Source organism: Tenrec ecaudatus, chromosome 9, assembly GCF_050624435.1.
Source record: "Tenrec ecaudatus isolate mTenEca1 chromosome 9, mTenEca1.hap1, whole genome shotgun sequence".
NCBI classification, from domain to species: domain Eukaryota; kingdom Metazoa; phylum Chordata; class Mammalia; order Afrosoricida; family Tenrecidae; genus Tenrec; species Tenrec ecaudatus.
Window position 1 is genome coordinate 76999135 of NC_134538.1, and position 19336 is coordinate 77018470.

The following is a 19336-nucleotide window of genomic DNA, read 5'->3' on the forward strand; positions in this document are numbered from 1 at the left end:
GCACATGGGTGCCATCAGGCTTGGCTCCTGTCTCAGATGGAAGGACGGGTTTCACAGAGAGTTTCCTCGGTGCTTATTTGGATGGAGTGGGGCTTAATCTCAGAAACATGCTTTTTTAAGGGCCACCGCTGGACAGTGTTAAGGAGTGCCTGTGTCTCCTCGCACCCCCACCCCCACCCCCGGATTTGTATTAGAATGCTAACACCCCCCCCCCCAGAGGATGCGAGTCTTGGCGTTGTTGCTGGGTGAGCACTGGACAGCTAACTACAAGGTCACTGGTTCAAACCCATCAGCTACTCTGGGGGCAAAAAGATGAGGCCACCTGTACCGGTAAAGATTTACAAAGCTTCAGAAACCTGATGTAGGGTTGTGATGGGCCAGGAAAGGTCAGCAGTTTGAAACCACCAGCTGCTCCAATGGAGAAAGACGAGGCTTTCTACTCCCGTAAAGAGTTACAGTCTCAAAAAAAAAAAAAAAGAGTTACAGTCTCAGAATCTCACAGGGGCAGCTCTACCCTGTCCTTACAGGGTTGCCAGGAGTCGGCATCGGCCCGATTGATGGCAGTGAGTTTGGGTTTGGGCTTATGAGCCAGAAACGACCAGAAGACGGCAGATGGGTTTCTACTGTGAAGGCAATGTGATGACTTCTCAAAAGGGGGTGCCCTAAACCCTCCGGGTTACAAATTGGCAGCGGATTCAGTACAGAGACAGACAGACTTTGTCAGGGAAGACAGACAGATGCCAAGAGAGGCTTCTCTACAAGCCAAGGAACCAAGAATGACCAGTGTTAAGAGTTGAACCGTGTCCCCCAAGTCATGCAATGTGGATCCTAACTTTGTAGGCTTCTGGTTATAATCCCATTTACGAAGAGGTCGCCATTGTCATTTCAATGAGGCAAGATTAGCTGTGTGTGTGTGTGTCTGTGCGCACGTGTGTTGTCAATAAAGAAATTCCTTTTGAGCTATGCAGGAGATAAAGAACATACGAGAAAGAAGCAGAGATGGGGGGAGAGCGATGCCCGGTCACAGGTAGATGGCTCAGAAGCCAAAGTTTACAGAGACAAGGCCCCCGCTCCAGAGCTGCCCCGAGAGAAAGCCTGCCCCTGGAGCCTGCACCCTGGATTCCAGCTTCCGGCCTCTCTGCGTTGGGGCTGCCCGTTTGTGGCATTCCTGTTCCAGCAGCACTAGCGAGAGAACGGTGTCGGCCAGCCCAGCTGCCGACGACCAGAGACACGAGCAGGTGCAGCTGAGACTCGGCTGTGCAAGTCTAGCTTCTTGGACTATGAGGTGAGAAGCCAGACACGTTGCGGTGTGTGTGTTGTTGCTGTGGTGGTTGGCAGGTGTCATTGCATCGGTTCTGACTCCCTGCGACGCCGCGGAGAACGGAGCGAAACGCTGGCTGGTGGTGTGCCGTCCACACCGCCGTGCTCGGGGCTACAGTATCAGCCAGCCGCCATGCCGCTCCATCTCGCGGAGGGCCTTCCTCTCCTCACTGACCCCTTACTCTGCCAAGCCTGCTGTCCTTCTCCGGGGACTGCTCTCTGCCGGTGCCCTCTGTCTCCACTGCTAGGCCATCATGAGCACGCCGAGACACACAGCAAGGACTGAAACAAATCCAGCCATTGATTCATCTTCCACTTTCCAGAAGGAGCCCCGAGACGTCCTCTGGGCTGCATGGGCATGCAGAGTGGACCAAAGAGGCCCTGGGCCCCTGCACCAAGACCCCAGTTATCCCGGGCCAGGCACGGAGCACACAGTGATGGTGGACAGCCTACCAGGCTGCTCAGAAGATCCACAGAGAGCAGGGACAGGGACCAAATGACAGCCCAGCATGGGACACCAGGCTCCTAGGCCAGGACACTTTGCCCTCTGCCAGAGCCCCCCTTCTGGCAGGCCGGATGGGAAAGCCAGTGCTGAAAGGACATCATCCAACCTGCAGGCCTGTGACAGGACCCCAGGCCTCTAAGAGTACTGTAGGAAACTCAGCCTCCAATGCCCTCACACCTGCTGCCTAAGGCCCTGGCTATGCTCAGACCCCAGGCAGGGGACACGGAACCTTCAGGAAACTCTGCATGGGGAGAGTACCCTGGCAGCAGGGACCCTAGGCCAGGTCCCACATCCAGCAAGTCTCCAACTCTCCAGGCTCACCACCAACTCTCCTAATGCCCAGTGGAGGCTCCAGGAGGGGACTCCACTCCCCAGAGTGCTGAGGGAAAGGCAAAGAGAGTTTGCTTACACCCTTCCATCCTGACACTGAGAATGTCAGAATGAAGAGGCTTGATGGCTGTGGGTTAGATGCTGGGCTGCAAGCCGAGAGGTCAGCAGTTCAAATCCACCAGCTTCCCTGCAGAAGACAGATGAGGCTATCTGTTTCTGTAAAGGTTGCGTCCAGAAACCCTTTAGAGGGTGTTTGTGAGTCATAATTGACTTGGCGGCTGTGGGTCTGGGTTTTTGTTTTTCTCTCTCTGGAGGGGGCAGGAAAAAAGAGGAAGGTCCTCAACAAGATGGACTGACAGTGTCTGCAACAATGGGCTCAGGCACAGGGACAACTGTGACCACGTTTCCCTCTTTGTGCATCGGGTCGCTCCGGGTCGGAGCTGGCTCTATGGCACCTAACAGCAACAGTTCTTTCTCTTTCTCTCTTTCTCTCTCTCTCTGCCAGATAGCTTCCCCAAGACCATCTGGTCTGCTGCCCTTGGCTCGTACTATCTAAACACTAGCTTATCTTTCAAGGTTGCCCCTTGCTAACCATAACAGCCATGATTCTCCTGCCCACACCCAACGCTAGCACGCACTGAGCATGCCGGGCAAGGCAGGACTGTCCCAGGCCCTCTGCACAGCACGGTGAAGGAGGTACAGTTGTTCTGCACATTTTACCGAGGTTCGGCACAGTGAAGGTTCTCAGGGACGTCACAGAGGTACTGAGCAGTGTGCCCTATTTCCAAACCCAGGCCAGCGAGCTCCTGGCCCTGATCCTGATCCAGGAAGCTCTACCTCTCTCACTCCACAAATCCAGGGACACTATAGCCCTTTTCTGACTGCCAGGGGCAAGGTGCTGTTCCTGACACCATAGCCCTTTGCCTGAGCTACATCCTGGTCCTCACTGAGTCCCACCCCTGGTCACAGCTGGGATTTTATCTAGCCCACTGTGGCCCAGCCCTGCCTCTCTGGAGCCACCAAGCAAGCTGTTGCACTACATACAGGGATATATCAGCAGAATTCAGACCAGAACCTCCCAGCCCTGCCCAAGTGCCTGCCTCTTTAGCTGGTACTCAGCACACCCAGGACCAGAGCTCCCTGCCACCTGGACAGGTGGAACGCCCTTGGAGCTCTGGTCTAATACCGATCTCTCCCTCATTCCAACCCACCTCACCCTGAGGAAGCCAGCAGTGGCAGAGGTTGGGTCCCTTCGTCAGCAACTCTCCAGGGTATGTGATGGAGTCAGGGGGTGGGGCTCCATTTCACTAGCGTCTCTTTCAGAAAACAACCCAAAGGCTTAAAGAGGCCCAACCTTCAGTAACAAGTCACTGTCCTTACCTGTTGGATATTCTGCTGGAGAAACACTGCCAGTTCCTCGAAGCAGGTCAGGCTGTGGAGTGTGAGCTGTGGAGGAACAGACACATGGGGTGAATGGGCCAGCCCGCCCCCCCCCAGCCCCAGACCAAGCCCAGCTTGGTTCAGCCTATGGGGCCAGGCTTCAGCAGCAAGGGCCCCTCTGGGGAATTGACAGATGGACCCCTGAGGAACCAGAGCACTGGAGCAGGGAAGCAGCTCTTGTAGCTTGCTCAGCACTGCTGGCGATGTTGGACCTGGTCCTGCACTGCTGCTGCAGCACTGGGTCTACAGATTGGCCAGGCTCGGAGACGCCCGGGGAAAAGCCCAGAGAACCTGGAATCCTCGGCTGTGACTCGCCTGTGGGCCAGTCAGTGAGATTTAAGAAGAGGGTAAGGGCGTGGGGTGGGGACACCTGGGCAAACCACAGTGGCCAGGCCCGGCTCACAGCCCAGCAGGAGTGTCCCAAGGTCAGTGCCATAGGAAGCAGGAGTTAGGAGTCCCCTTTGTTTTTCCAGCCTGGTCACACGCACAAAAACAAAAATGTCTCGAGGGAGTGAGGCTTTGCTGGGGCCCCGGGGCTGGCTGCAGGTGCCCAAGCCTAGTTCAGATGAAACAAGCTTGTTTGAAACAAAAACTCTCAACAAAGAGATGGCTTATGGGGGGGCATGGAGGGGGGCAGGAATCCATCTTTTCCCTCTTGATGTGTCCATACTTCTCTCTGGTTTGTGTTCTGAACTGCGGTCTTAACAAAAGTTGGCCTTTGGCAAGTCAGCCAAAGGGTCAGGTCTGAGTTTGTTCCTGGTGAGCCGTTTGATCAAGTTCCCCCCACTTCCTCACTGCTTCCCCTTCCCCATGGCCCTCCGTACGCGAGGCAGAAAGAAGGATGGGGTGTCAGGGCTCTGTAAAACCTCCCCTGAAACAGGGAGCTGGATGGCCTCTGGACAGTGTCGCCAGTTCTGGCAGGAAGACATCCCCAAAGCCACCCCGGACCCCCAATCCCAGGGGGTGGATTCCGAGGACCTGGGCTGACTGACAGTGGGCTAGTCTGTGCCGGCTGGGGAAGGATTCACTTATGTCAAAGGAGACCGTCCCCAAACAAAGCCAAAGGTTACGTGATCCTTTTTCCAGAAAGCCGTACTGTTTCTAAGATGCCATCTGCTTTGTATTTCCCTGTTGGACAGAACTGCTGTGTTCCCGAAGCCCTAAAAAGGAAAGGAAGACGCATGAGTCCTCCGCCCGGGGCGGGACTGGCCCTTCAGCCAGGGCAAAACCACATGTGCCGTGGAGCGAGGAGCACTGGTCCTAAGGTGGCTCCGGAGAAAAGAACGGAGCCAAGATTTCTCCTTTGCCTCCTTTGAACTCAGCCACCAGGCGCGGCCATGAGAACTCTGCTAGCAGAAGAAAGGAAGGGGAAGGGAAAGGGGAAGGGGAAGGGATAACAAACAAACAAACAAAAAAACACAGCAGTTGAAAGGAGAGTTCGGATCAACCCTCCCCAATGCCTGGCAGTAGGAAGCTGGACTCTCGCCCATCCCTGGGAAACGCTCATCCAGCAAGAGGGATGCAGACCCATGCTTGGTTTCGGGGCCACCAGAAACACCAGCCTCTATCCTCAGTGAGCTCCCACCTCACATGGCCTCTTTGTGCCCAGCACCCAGTGTGCCCCCTACCACCCCGAGGCATGGCTGGAAAGTAGGGTGGGTCTTGGTTTGCTGGGTGGCCCCGAACCAGTCACTGCTCCTCTCTGGCTTTCTGCTTTCTCGTCTACACCACAGGGAGAAACTGACTTCCTGCCCGAGGCCTTTATGTGCTGAGCCTGATGGTGCAGGTTAATAAGCTAGCTAACTGCAGTACAGGCGCCCACGACAAGCACAGCGCAGCAAGCACCTGACAACGTGGAGAATACCAGGCGCTCCGGCCACACCCTGAGCCCTCCGTGTTTATCTCCATGCGCGGCTGCTGTCTAACGATCAGGCATGGACACTGGAAGCCATTCATCTCCAGACTCTCATCATGCGCACAAGCAACGCGGCCCGGGGCCACTGAGCAGACCAGACGGTGTGGAGTCACACAGCATTGGGGTGCTGACTCTAGAGCCCCTTCTCTTAATCACTGTGCCCTCCAGACGGTGGCCGATGGCCCCCAAAAGCGGCCTTCACTGAAGCTTAACCCCTAAAGTGATGACCACCTCAGCCCCCTCTGAGGGGTCAGACCCATGAGGCAGCAGAGTGCCTGTGCTACACAGGGGAACGGTGTCCAGCAGAGGGGCGCTGGGCCGGGCGATGAAACTAGAACCTAGACCCCTCGGCCCTCGGCCCGCTTCTCTGCATCGCCCTCTCCGTGGGCCAGGGGTCCCAGGGAACATGAATGAGTGCTTTGGGGGCTTGGGGGAGCAGGGGCACATGGGTGGTATAAGGGCTAGGACCTTCGTCTGGGGCCAATCACTGCAGAGGGGGCTGGGCTGCTATAAGGTGACCAGACGTCCCACTTTGGGCGGGACAGTCCCGATTTTGAACAATTTGTCCTGTGCCCCACAGGGCATTTTTTAAAAGTCCCGATTTTTGGAAAGAATGCACGACAAGCTAGGGTATATGGTGTTCGGCTGCCATGTGGCTATTTCGCCAGGAGTCCCGCTTTACCAATGTTAAAATCTGGTCACCTTATGTTGGCCATCGCTGCTAGGGAGGGAGGCTGGGTACATACCGCCACCCCCTTGAAAAGGAGTCAGAGTCCAGAGGCTCTCCTAGTGCAGGGCTGCTCACCCCTCTCCCCGCAAGCCCTGCTCCCCCACCCCCCCCCCACCCCCCATTCCGCCCACACACACACAGAGACCTGCTCAAGGGACCAGCACTGAGGAGCATGGCCCAAGGCTAGGCCTGTGAGGGGCCTGCAGACCCCAGCCTACCACCCACCCATTCCCCACGCACAGGAAACAGCCCAGCCAGCTTGCCCACGGCTCTGCCAGCCCCAAAGCCCCTGAAAGTACTTACAATGTGACCACGACTCTCTCTTGGGCCCCGGCCTGCCACAGAATATCCGCAATGGCCAGGGCCAGGCAGTGGGTCCGGTGGGTGTTTGACGGCCGTAACTGCCTGCGGACAGGGAAGCCAACATGGGAATGGACCTGTGCTTACGGAGATGGAACGGGCATGCCAGCCAGCGTGTGCCGGGCCCCATCAGCGGATGCTGCCCTTCCTTTCTGCCCCCAAAGGGGCAGTGAAAACCCCCAGAGCCCCACTCAAGGGTCTGGGGAGGAGGAAGCGGCCAAGGAGACCACCTGCGGGAGGAAATAAGACCCGAGAGGGCTGGCCGGGCTCAGGAGTGTGTGGGGGAGTGAGTCACGAGTCCCACAGAGGCTAGCCACATCCCTACATGCCCTGGAGCTATGGCAGCTGGGAGCACTGCCTGGTTCTTCCTCAGGGCCATCCCCCACGGGCCCCTGGCGGCCCAGGCAGGGCTCCTCATAATGCCGGCCGGCAGCTAGGAGTGAAGGCAGCCGGCTTGCTGCAGACCTGATTCAGGGCACAGGCATTTTGGAACGAAGGACTCGGGTGCCCTCGAGGAGCTCAGGGGGCGATGGCAGTACCACCCACTGAGAAGAGGAGGCTGCAGGGAGAAGAGGATGAGTGCCAGACCTCAGGCTCACTGAGCTTGGGGCGCATGTGGGGCCCCTAGGCTCCAGGAGAAGATGTTGACACACCGAAACCCCAGGAGGGGCCGAAGGTGGGTTTGTGAGTCATCAGCATGTAGGGCACCTTTGACACCTGAGCGGCCAAGGTTCCGCAGAGGGAGGAGGAGGCGGCAGAGGAAGGACGGCCATGAGGAAGCCCCGGGGAAAGCAAATCAAGCTGCCTGCCCTGGAGTCTATGGTAGCTCAATCGCCCGCCCATCTCTAGCTTGTGGGACAGGGAGGGATGGCCCCTGTGGGTTTCTGAGATGTGTACCTCATTAGGGAGTGGGAAGCCTCATCTTTCTCCTAGGGAGCTGGTGGTGGCTTCAAACTGCTGGCTTTGCCTTTAGCAGCCCATCCCATAACTGCCGAGCCGCCCGGGAGCTCCAACAGCCCCATCAGCAGATGGGCAGCATCATTTGCTGTGGAGTGAGCTCTGGCCCCTGGGGACCCCAGCTGAGCCAGAGTCGAACTGTGCTCCTGAGGTTATCAGTGACTGGCTTTTCAGGAGATGGCCAGAACTTTCTTACCAGGAATCTCTGGGTGGACTGAAATCGCCAACCTTTGGGTGAGCTAGCGGCCGCAGAGCATGTTAACCTTGTGGGCTCTCTCTACCACCCAAGGACTCCAGCAGACAGCTGTGATCGATTTCACAGCTCCTACAGACTCTCTCCTCCTCCTCTTCTTCTTTCTCCTCCTCCTCCTCCTTCTCCTCCCTCCCTTTCTCTCCTCCCACTCCTTCCTGTTTTAAACAATCCATTAGAAGGGGGCGTTACCTTTTGGATCATCAACTTTGTATTCGACAGTTTAAATTACTGATCAACACCCCCACCCCCACCCCCAAAGTTTACCCTTCACCCACTCTTCTCGCCCCCTGTGGGTTTCTCTCCTCCCTCACAGCTGTGTCTCGTCTGGCTTTCTCTCCCCTCTCTTGCCCTCCGCCCTTGGCAGTCTGCCAAGTCCATTCCCGTGGGTGCGAATGTCTTTCTCTTGAATTTTAATGTGTTGCCGTGGTTTCCCCCCACTTATAACCATGGCCTCATAGACCATGTGTCCTTTTGCGGTTGAGTCCTTTCAGTCGGCATGATGTTCTCCAGGGCCATCTGCGTCCTGAGGCACTTCATGGCTTCCTCATTGTTTTTGTTTTTAATCATTTTATTGGGGGCTTGTGCAGCTCTTATCACAATCCATCCATCCATTGTGTCCAGGACATTGGTACATACGTTGCCATCATCATTCTCAAAACATTTTCTTTCTACTTGAGCCCTTGGTAACAGCTCATCCCCCCCTCGCTCGTGAACCCTTGCTAATTTATCACTTTTTCCATGTCTCCCACTACAACGTGCCATGACTGTTTTCAAGTGATGTGCAGTATTCCATTAGGAGACCTTGTGATGCGGTGGTCATGAGCGGGCTGTGACCCGCAAGGCCTGCAGCTGGAAACCACCAGCCGGCGACTCTGCAGGAGAAAGGCGGGCCCTTCTACTCCCGTAGAGTGGCCGCCTCGGAAACCCACCCGGCGGCTTCTTCCCTGGCCTAAGGGGTTGCTATGAGTTGGCGCTGACTCGATGGCCATGAGTGTTTTCATTTCAGCATTCCATTGCGTGTGGTCCACAGTTTTGATGTCCGCTCTTCTACCGAGTGTTCCTTACCTCTTGTGAGCAGTGCTGTACTGAGCATGGGCGTGGGCGTGTGTCTGTCTGTCGGAGCTATGACTCTTACTCTTTAGGATACCTACCCAGCAGAAGGCCGACTGAACCAACTGGGATTTCTGCTCCCTATTGTTTGAGGTGGCACTGAACTGCTTTCCACCATGGCTGCTTCTTTCCCACCCTGGGTGCTGTGGACTTATCTAAATCCGTACAAGGGGGAGCCTGGTGGGTCTTGCTTCTTCAGTCACACAGGAGGCCTGCTGAAGACTCCGCTGGGGCTCAGAGAAATTAACGGGTAAGTTCCCCCATGCTTTAAAGTCAGCACACGGGGGCCTCGGCTCCAGGTTGAGCGGAAGAGCCTTGGGGAGTGCGGTGCTTAGGAGCTCAGCTGCTGACTATCCAAAAAGGCTGGCAGTTCGAGCCCACCCCATGGTGTTAAGGAAGAAAGACCTGGCAGTCTGCTCCCGCAAAGGAGTCAGGCTGGAAGGCCCTATGGGGCAGTTCTACCCTGTCTGCTTGGCATCGCTGTGAGCTGTGGTCCCCTGGAAGGCACCTGACAGCCACAGGCTGAACTTCAGGGCCGGGGAGTATAGGAAGGCCTACCCTTCCCCGGAGGGTAGGCCAAGGGGAACAGGCAGCCATGGGAAGGAAGCAGCAAAGATCCCTGAAGTGCACCAGACAGAGGTTGGCACCCAGTCTGGTGGCTTTTTGCACCTAACTCAGAGGGACAATGATCTTGGAGTGTCTGCCCCTCCTTTGCCCTTTAAACACATGGCTGCAGGCCCCGAGCAGAGCCCGCCTGGCCTGGGTGATGCTGGGGCACTGGGAGCGCACAGCTCGGAAGGGTCCAGTAGATGAAGGTCTCCGTTGGTGCTGTTCAAGTGCCCGGTTGGGCCGTGCCCACAGGAAGGGCCGCCCTGACATGGCCGTAAAAGTCACACTAAGCCCCTGACACCAGGAAGTCCTTCGTGTCGGATGAGACAAACAAGCACCACAGGGCTTAGAAAAACAGCCCTGAAAGGGGCAGCCTGATGGCCGACCAGCACCGGGAGGAAATCCATCATGTTCCTTTGAGGAAGCGGTCCCCGTGCTATCACCAGGCCAGGCTGCCTGAGTGCCCCCGGGCCCTGGCCAAGGTCACTGCTGATTGTAAAAACAACGGCTGGAAAACATGGTTGGAGGTTGCGGAAGAGGACACCGCAAGGACGAGTGGGGCCTTCTGGGAAGACCTCGTGGGGCCAAGGAGAAAGGGTCAGGCATTTACATCTTCAGGCAGAAGGGTGGCGCCACCCTCCTGCGTGCACAGCTCCTGCTTCACGCCCATCTCACCCCCCATGGACAGACCATCAGCGCGTCCCACCATCTCTGCCTCCTGACCCGCCGGGCCTCTCTCCCGCTTGCCCCGCTCCCACGCCCCTTAGCGCCCTGGTGCCACTGTCCAGTCTCCCATGCGCATGCCTTGGGGACTTTGATTACCTCCTCCATGTTGTGCAGCCACTGCCAGCCACTATCAGTTTCCAAATTCTCCCGCCACCCTTCACGGAGCTCCCTCCGTGCCTCCTAACTAAGCAAAGGGTCCTTTTGGTAATTCCCCACCCCCCAACCCTTCTCCAACTTGGGTCTTTTGTGACATAGCTTTCTTTCTGGAAAACTTGGTGAGGCTGTGGAAGGGACACTCGCCAGCCTGTTAGGAGCCCAGAGTTCTGTTCCTGGCTCCCCAGCCTGGCTTTTGCCTGCCCCTAAACAAAGGCATGGGGGTCGCGAGGAAGGGGGAGGGGCAATACACGCCTGCACCCACCACTGGGGACAATGACAAGGGAGGAAGAGCTGCATTCGGACCGCCTGATTCTTGCCTACTCACCCCACCACCGGTCCCCGCCCCTGCCTGCAGACTTTCCGTGATGGCCTGAACCCCTGCAGCCAACTCCTACAAGGAATCTGGCCCACAGCCAGCCCCCTAAAACATCCAGAGAAGTTTTCTTAAGAGAAGAGATGCCTCCTGACAAAGGGGCCCATTCCACAGGGAGCAACCCGGTCTGATAAAGATCTCCATCTCTGGATGGGCAAGTGGAGGAGGCAGACAGCTCCCACTGTTTTGCCCGAGTTTCCCACCTGTCCTGCCTGCACCATGCAGCTCCTACTGAGAGAACAAGAAGGGACCAGTCACCCCATCCTTTCTGCTGCCTCTCAGGGTCAAAAGCCCCTGGAAGGGTTGGGAAGGAGGCAGGCTGGGTCCAGAAGACCAGGGGTCCAAAGCTGGCGCTGATGCCAGGGTTTTGAGGGGTTCTGAGCAAATGTTCCTCTTCCTCTGGGCTTCAGACACCCCCTATTCTGCAGGGAAGTTGATGGGCCCTGGGCCATCTCTGAAGCCCATCCTAGTCAGCTACTCTCTGAGGCCTGCAGGGGAAATGAGCGGGTATGTACCTCCCTCCCTCACCAGTCCAGGGCCCCTCTCAGCGCCTCCACCAACTCAAGTGGAAAAACATCCGTCTGCTGCCTGCCTCTGCCCTTTCCGATTGAGGTCTGATGGAATTAGTCCTAATGAAGCCAGACAGTCCTGCCGAACAAACACGGCCCCTGCCAAGAAGTCTTTCTTTCAGCCTGGCTTCCCTGGAGAACGAACGGCTTTCGTTCATCTTTCACAGAACCATTTCCTCAACCGGCCGTCCAGCAGGAGAGACCTGCATCCCAGCCCCAGTCCGGTGGCAGGCAGCAGTGTGCTTAGTCCCCTACCCCTCGGGCCCCACAGCTCCTGGGAGCCAAGGAGGGGACACAGTGTTGCCCTCCCCACACCCTGCCATTCCCTCCCCACACCCCCACCACCTCTCTGCTGGGTCCTGCGCTTTGTTCGGTTTTGCTCTGAGGCTGGATCATTTTGTGAAGCCCTGGGATCTGAGAGTCCAGACGCCGGGCTCAGGCTGCAAGCCCCAGCCGGCTCACGCAGACTGTGGGAGGCATGGGGGACCCAGTGGACCAGTGAGAGCAGTTTGTTGTTGCCATTGCTGTCGTTGTGTGCAACAAGTTCGATTTCCAATGCAGAGCGCCCCCGGGGCGCAGAAGAGAACCATCCCATCAGGTCCCCTAGGTTGTAAACTTTCTAAAGAAACGGCACTCCAGAGATCAGAGGACACAATGTATTGGGTGGATCTGCTACACAAGACCTCTTTTAAGTGCTGAAAAAGTCAGGGTGTTACTGTGAGAACTAAGTTTCACCTGAACCCCAAATATTTTCAATCACCTCGTGTGCACGTGAGAGTTGGACATTGAATATGGAAACCCGAAGAAGAAGCGATGTATTTGGACTACGGTGCTGGAGACAAATATTGAACAGTGCCATGGACTGCCAAAAGAACAAACAGATCTGCTTTAGAAGATGCACAGCCAGAATGCCCTAGAGGCAGGGATGGCGAGACTTGATCTCATGGCTCTGGACGTGTTGTCAGGAAGGGCGGTGAAAGAGAGGAAGGTCCTCAACGAGATGGACGGGCACCGTGTCTGCAACGGTGGCCTTTCAAACAAGAGAACAATTGCGAGGAGGGTGCAGGACTGAGCAGGGCTTCATTCTGTTGTCTGCGGGTTCACTGTGCGTTGGCACCGACTCATCAGCACCCAACAACAAGCTTGCTGGGAGCAGACATGGCTGCTATGTGGGTCCCCAGAATAATCAGCTTTTGGCTAGCAGCTAGGCATGTAACCCTTGTCCCCCCACCCCTGGGCTTCCTTATAAACACTTTAAAACTAGCTAAATGCATCCATAGGCTGGGCCTGACAGGGCTTCCCGCACAGGTGATGGAGGGATAGAAGCCCAGATGTTATATTTAACCATCTGTACCCTTTTGGGTTTTCTTTCCTCCAAATTAGGGGAAAGGAGAGATTCTCCTCAGAGTCTTCAGAAAACACAACGTCACCTCTCCTTCCGCCCTGGCTCATCTTGACAGGCTGCTTCTCACAGACCAGCATTGGCTCTGCCTCCGCTGCCAGGTGTGGTCCTGGGCACCTCCAGGCCTCAGTTTCCCCATCTGTATGCACGCTGTGTCAGAAGGCATACTCTTCTTTCGGGGGGCTCCCAAACATTTGTGGAGGGATGTAATTCGAGGATCATGGAGTTTTTCCATACACTTTTTGAAGCGCCCTCATAGAATGGAGCACAAGCAGGGTGGAGACTACACGTCCTAGTTTGCAGAGGGAGGAATCAATTCCCTGAGTTAAAATCCAGCCCTCCAAACATCAATCAGAGCTCTCTCTCCACCCACAGAGCTGGCACCCCCACCTGCTGCCCTGGCAGCAGCCCCCAGAGAGCAGGGGACATGCCACTCAAGGGCACTGGCGCCTGCAGCTAAAGAGAGCTGGAAGCCATCCCCCTCATGCCTACACGCTTCTCCGAACATCTATGTGCACAGCCCCAGGGCAACCAGCTGAAGGGAATTGCAGACAGCACCCAGAGCTGGGTTGTCCCTGGGTAACACAAATGGTTATTGTATCAGGCTGCTAACCACGAGGTTGGAAGTTTGAATCCACCCAGAAGCATCTCAGAAGAGAGTCCTGGTCAACTATTTGCAAAAAAAAAACCAAGCTGGTCAAAACCTGACTCTGCATCACTTCTACTCTGGGGCACATGGCCAGAGCCCACCTGATGGCAACTGGTTCTCACCCAGAGGTGGGGCTCCAAAGAGAGGGGAGGTCAAACCTTTATGTGATGAAATCCAGAAGGGCTTCCTGGAGAAGGCACCCCTGATCACCAGAAGCTGCCGCTCTCCTCACTGCTCAGTGTTGGCTTCCTTGGGTCCAGCCAGGTGGCATCCCCTGCTTGTGCTACGCTGGCCCGCCTCATACAGAACCCCCAGCTGGCCATCAGCACCTCCTTTTCAGTTCATCCCCTGAGCAGCTCACTGCCTCCAGACACCTGCCCCGGGGCCTACAGTACTTCCAGCCACAGCACCTCTCAGGGCTGCAGTTCCTCCTGCCCTCCCCCTGGCCCTTCCCCAGAAGACCCTGGCTGACCTTCTAACCCAAATCAAACCAAAGCCACAACAGAGACCCTACAGGCCAGGGTAGAACTGGCCCTAGGGCTTCCAAGGCTGTAAACCTTTACTAGAGGAGAGAGCCTCATCTATCTCCCTAACCTGTCTGAAAACACAGACAGACAACACAAACTCACTGCCTTCAAGTCAATCTCCACTCAGAATGACCCTATAGCACAAGGCAGAACTGTCCCTGTGGGTTCCCCAGACTAGAGTGGGAAACCTTGTCGTTCTCCCGGGGAGCGGCTGATGGTCTCAAACTGCTGACCTTGAGGTTAGCAGCCCAACACCTAATCCACTACACTACCCAAATGCCTCTTAACTAGGAAAGCTTCTCCAAAGAATGGTCTCACTGCCATCGAGTTGATTCTGACTCATAGCCACCCTACAGGGGAGACCTGGCCCTGGCCCTCTGTGAGTTTCTGAGATCCTAACTCTTTACGGGAGTCGAAAGCCTCATCCTCCTTCCTCGGAGCAGCCAGTGGTTTCAAACTGCCAACCTTGCGCTCAGCAGCTCAGCAGGTCACCCACTAAACCACCAGGGCTCCCATAAAGGGCAGAGACCTGTGTAATGAGAGGAGCCAGCCAGGCAAAGCACATGAGCTCACAGGACTCTGGGGCCAGGGAAGGAGTTTGGGGCTCCTTGCTGGGAAGGGAAAAGTTGGGGACACAGAGGAACAATCCAGTTCAGGATATGGGAGTTGGGTAGGGGGGAAATCAGCCTCCACATCCCAGCAAGATTCAACCCAGGAAGCCTTAGTGACCCTTTCCAAGAGAGAAGAGGAAACTCAAGGGGAGAGCTCACTCTTGCTTGTGGAAACGCCGAGCTGATGGACAATGAAAGGATTTGGGAGCAAACAGCTCAATGTATTGCTTTGCAACACAATTCGATGAAAGACAAGCTGCCAAGCCAGAAACAGCTAACTGCAGCAGGGCCCTGTCCAAGGCAAAGAGCATCCATGTAGGTGGAAGGTGTTTTGTGTGAGAACAGAGCTCGGTTCATGCCTGCAGAGCCCACGTCTGTCCCAGGAACCTAAGCACTTAAAAAATTGGGAAGGAGTCTTCTTGTTCTCATAGCATCAGACTTATGTTTTAAAAAGACTATTAAATGCCTAACCCAAAGCAGCCACATGCCCTAAAAATAATGGTCAGAAACTAGCAAAGGTGAGCAATAGTAAAAAATAAATTAAAGCAATCTTTCATGGAGACCCCAGTGTGTCAGAATGAACCTGTAGCCAGAGGCTTTTCAAGGGCTGGTTTTGTTTTCTGTTTATTGTTGTTGTTGTTGTTGTTTTTCAGGGAAGTATGCAAGCCTTTCTTTCAAGGCACCTCTGGGTGGGCTCAAAACAAGCACTTCAACCTTTGTACCACCTCCGGGCTCCCACGAAGGGCTCTAGAGTCCAGTCGTCTTTGGAAAAGCAGCTGGAGTGCTTTACTGGGCAGGGGCGGGAAGGTTCTTCGAATTGCACCAGCTGTGGTAACACAGGCTAGGGGCTACTCCGGTTTTCTGCCCGCCCCTCAGCCTCACAGAGCCTCCCTGGACCACAGTGGCGGTGCCTTCTCCTCCGTCTCCGCTGCGCCTGCATAGATGCTCCGGTGATGACTGCCGCAGGAATGAGCGGCCCATGTGCAAACGCTTAATGTGCGGAATGGAAAAACTACACGGACCCAGGCAATGGCAGGAGCCGGCTGTGGGGCTGGCAGGCATGTGTGCTGGAAGAAGTGAGAGCATGTGGGAGGGAGGGGCGCCCAGACTTGGCCAACCTCCGTCTGCAGATGGATGTCGGTGTGCCAAGGGCCCTTGGGAGGGGCTGCCCCACAGGGAAGGGGAGGTGGTGGGCTCAGTTTTGACGCAGGTCCAGCAGCCACCAGGAGGAACGCGGCATCCCATCCCCAGCCTCCCTGCCTCTAGAAACAAATGCACACACGCCCATTTCCCACTGGTCTGAGCAGGCCTTGTTCCTGGTCACCATTTCCCCTCCCTTAGCCCCAGCGGCCTTGTGGGTTCCGTGTTGGGCTGCTCAAGTCTCAAGGTCGGCAGTTCGAACGCACCAGTGGCTCCTCTGGGAAAAAAAGGAGGCATGCTCCTGTGATGATCGACAGCCTTGGAAACCCACAGGGGCAGCTCTACTCAGTCCCACAGGGTCGCTATGACTCAGAATCTATTCAGTGGCAGTGAGTTTGGTATTTTACCCAGAACCAAAAAAGAAAAAGTCAAACCCATTGGCGTGGAGCCCGTTCTGACTCACGACAACCCAAATGTGGCAGAGGCGCCCTGCTGCCACGGGCTTTCCAGGCACACGGCAATACCTCTGCATGGCTTCAAAGTACAGACCTTCCGGGTTAGTAGGGGATCACAAGCTGTTTGCACCCACTGGGACTTTCTGTATGCCCGCGGAAAATGGGAACGCAGGTGTTTCCTCGCTAGTACTTTTCTGGGCAGTCCAGGGCAGCAGACTTACCGATCAGGGTCCACTCGGCCATCTCCTTCAAATAGGAGCCTTTTCAAGACGCAGGCTTGGACCGCCGCCAGCACCCCACAGGGGCCGCCCTACAGAGAATGACACCGTTTCTGCCTATGAGCAGGGCCCCTGACAGTCTCCTGCCCACCGATACACGACACCCCAGAGCTGCCCTCTGGGAAACAAGGTGTCTGCACCATGTGACGTGTGACCCCAGGCCTGAGGCCGGGGGTGCTATCAAGAGACCCCGGCACCCAAGCTGGTGGAAAGAGCCAATCTGCCGTCTGGTGGGAGGAAGGGGACTCTTCACAGCCAGTCAGGTGTGAGGCCAGGGGCCTCGCAGCACATTTCCAGGGGCCTCGAACCAGCTGTCCACCACTCAAAGCCCACCCTGAAAGCCTTCTCTCCTCCCAGAAACTCTCCCCACCATCTCAGATGGAAGTGAACTCCAAGTGCACCCTACCTCAGAACTTCATTATAAGTCCCTCTGACCCCCACTCCCCCACCCCCACCTAGTAGAACAAAGGCGCTTATCTCTGCAGCTGCACCGGGCTTAGCACGGGGCCTGGTCCACACATCACCTCTGCAAAGGCCCGTGGGACCAGGCAGCATTCCTTGACCCCAGCCAGGTATAAAGTTTCTGGAGCAGTGGGCATGGGGGCCCTTCTAGTTGGGGGAGGTGGCGGCCATGCAAAATGACATGCTGGGCTTATCTGAGCTAGTCTAGGACAGACTCTGGTGGTCTTGGGGCTCTTCCTCAGGCAGGAGGCAGGGAATTTCTGGGGCTGGAGACACGATGGGCCCTGGGTGAGCTGGTCGGCCTTATCTGTCAGGCTTTGATCCTGGACTTAGGAGTCTTTCCTGGCCCATGATTAGTGCATCTTGTGAGATGTGTTGGAAACCAGGCACCCAAAACCTGCCGCGATCTAACCTCTCTGTACATCCATCTCCCTGCCTTGTACTGCACCCTCCTCCTCACACACCTTCAGCTCCACGTGCTTGGTTCCTTGGCCTTCTCCTGAGGCTCGTCACTCTTGCCTGGAATGCCCCTCATCCTAGAATGCCCTCACCCTGGAATGCCCTCACCCTGCAAAATCTCTGCAACTTCTCTTGGTTGCTCCCTGGACTGCTCTCCGGGGGCCCAGGCCAGACGCAGAGCTTCCTCCTACCTGCTCTTACTGAGGGCCCCACCACCCCACACACCACTCACAGGAAGCACTCCTTACAGGGTGGTTCGGTTCATGCCTCTCCAAAGTCTGTGGTCACTGGAGTGCCCCCATGGCACTCTTGCCCCACCAGCCACGCTTGAGCTTCCCATTGGACGTGAAGCCCCCTGGTGATAGGGACCCCAGTGGCTGCTTCCAGGGTTTACCGAACATGTGGGGCAGTGCCACACTCCCACCCAGGGTGGGCCCGGAAGATAGGACCCTGGAGGACCTATGCTTTTAGGAGCCACCTGCCTTGTTCTGCACTATGCCGTATTTCAACGAAGCTGCGTCGTTAAAGGAAAAATTCTGCCGTTTCCACTCGTTGTTGAAGCAGCCAGTGCTCGAACCAAACAGGAGGATCTTGATTTCCTGTAAAGAGAAGCGGCAAGGACATCAGGAATTTGGTGTGTTTTATTTTCACTTTTTTATGGTGAATCAAGTGAGGGCTTTGCATTGCAGATCGAGGCCTCGTTTTGATTGAGCCCTTATGTATTTATAGTCGTCAATGGGACAGGGACCACCCCGGTGAGGGGGACCATCAGCACGAGACCATCATGGCGTCCCAGGTGTCGCAGAACCTCGGCCACTTCAGTGGGATATGAGCAGTGGAAACACAATGGTGGGCAGCAGACCCCGCCATCCATGTCCATGGGGTCCATGGGAGTGGGAAGAGCCTGTGGTCAGGGTGCACACTCTCCTGCAGACTGAAAAGGCTTGTGAAAGTGTTTCAGGGCCCTGCAACCAAGGTAGTAGGGTATGATTCACGACTATATGACCCTAGTACCCCAATTTCCATCAAGGGCACACCCAGGTGAATCCCCGAGGGTGAGGCAGCCCCTCCCTGGGCTATCGACAAGAGTGGTAGTTATCCACTTTTTAATTTTTTTAGCTTTTTGTGGTGAATTAGGTGAAGGTTGACAGAGCAGATAGATCATCAGTCTTACAGGAGATGAGTCATACCTATTTTGTTGCAGCTCATCCTCCATCGCCATCCGGACAACATACCTTCACTCACCCCACCTTCTCCCTGTGTGTCCTGTTCCCAGTCTTCCTTCTTTCCCTCTGAACTTGGTTGTTGGGTAAATAGTGAGCTTTTGGTCTGAAGTGGTTGATTACTCCTGACCCTTTGATCTTAAGTGGTTGCTTATTCTACTGCAGGGGTGAGTTCATGCCAGACCTCAAGGGTGACTAAGGGTCATAGCCTCAGGGTTCCACCTGTCTCTATCTGACCAGTAAGCCTGGTCTCTGATGACTTTGAGTTTTGTTCCACATCCACTCCCATTCTATCCAGGACCTTCTAATGGACCCCTTTTAGAGCCGTTGGTGGTGGTGGCCGGGTACTATCTAGTTCTTCCAGTCTCAGGCTTGTAAAGACTACAGTCTTGCATGTGACCCATGCATCCATTGGCCCAACCGTTTCCATGTGCCTTTTAATTCTTGTCGCTCTTCTTTCCACTAGACGGAGAGAGACCAGTGGTTGCACCTTAGATGGCTGCTCACAAATTATATTCAACACATACAACAAAACTATATTCAATGTATGCAAGCAATATTCAATGTATGCACGCCTGCAGTAGCTGATTTTGAAGCCTGGCAGGGAAGTGACCTATTTGGGGAGGTAAGATTCTCTATTTTCATTTTGCAAACCCAGTCTTCTCCTACTGGAGAAAGAGAAGCTGGTTCCCTGATGGTCTTATCTCTGGAGCGAGATAAGACCCAGCCCAACCAGACTGTGCTGGATCCTACTCAAATCTTTTTCAGCCAGTTTGC

General features: G+C 55.6%; 1 protein-coding gene across 1 annotated transcript in view; it reads right to left on the reverse strand.

Moving 5' to 3' along the window:
* Nucleotides 1-19336, reverse strand: part of MINDY4 (MINDY lysine 48 deubiquitinase 4) — a 154135-nt gene that overhangs the window by 50292 nt on the left and 84507 nt on the right. Inside the window, exons 8-12 of the mRNA XM_075558217.1 lie at nucleotides 17819-17935; nucleotides 16359-16447; nucleotides 6544-6645; nucleotides 4692-4755; nucleotides 3536-3601 (exon numbers count right to left, since the gene is read on the reverse strand). Of these exons, the coding sequence (XP_075414332.1) occupies nucleotides 3536-3601; nucleotides 4692-4755; nucleotides 6544-6645; nucleotides 16359-16447; nucleotides 17819-17935 (438 nt within the window). The remainder of the gene's footprint in view (nucleotides 1-3535; nucleotides 3602-4691; nucleotides 4756-6543; nucleotides 6646-16358; nucleotides 16448-17818; nucleotides 17936-19336) is intronic.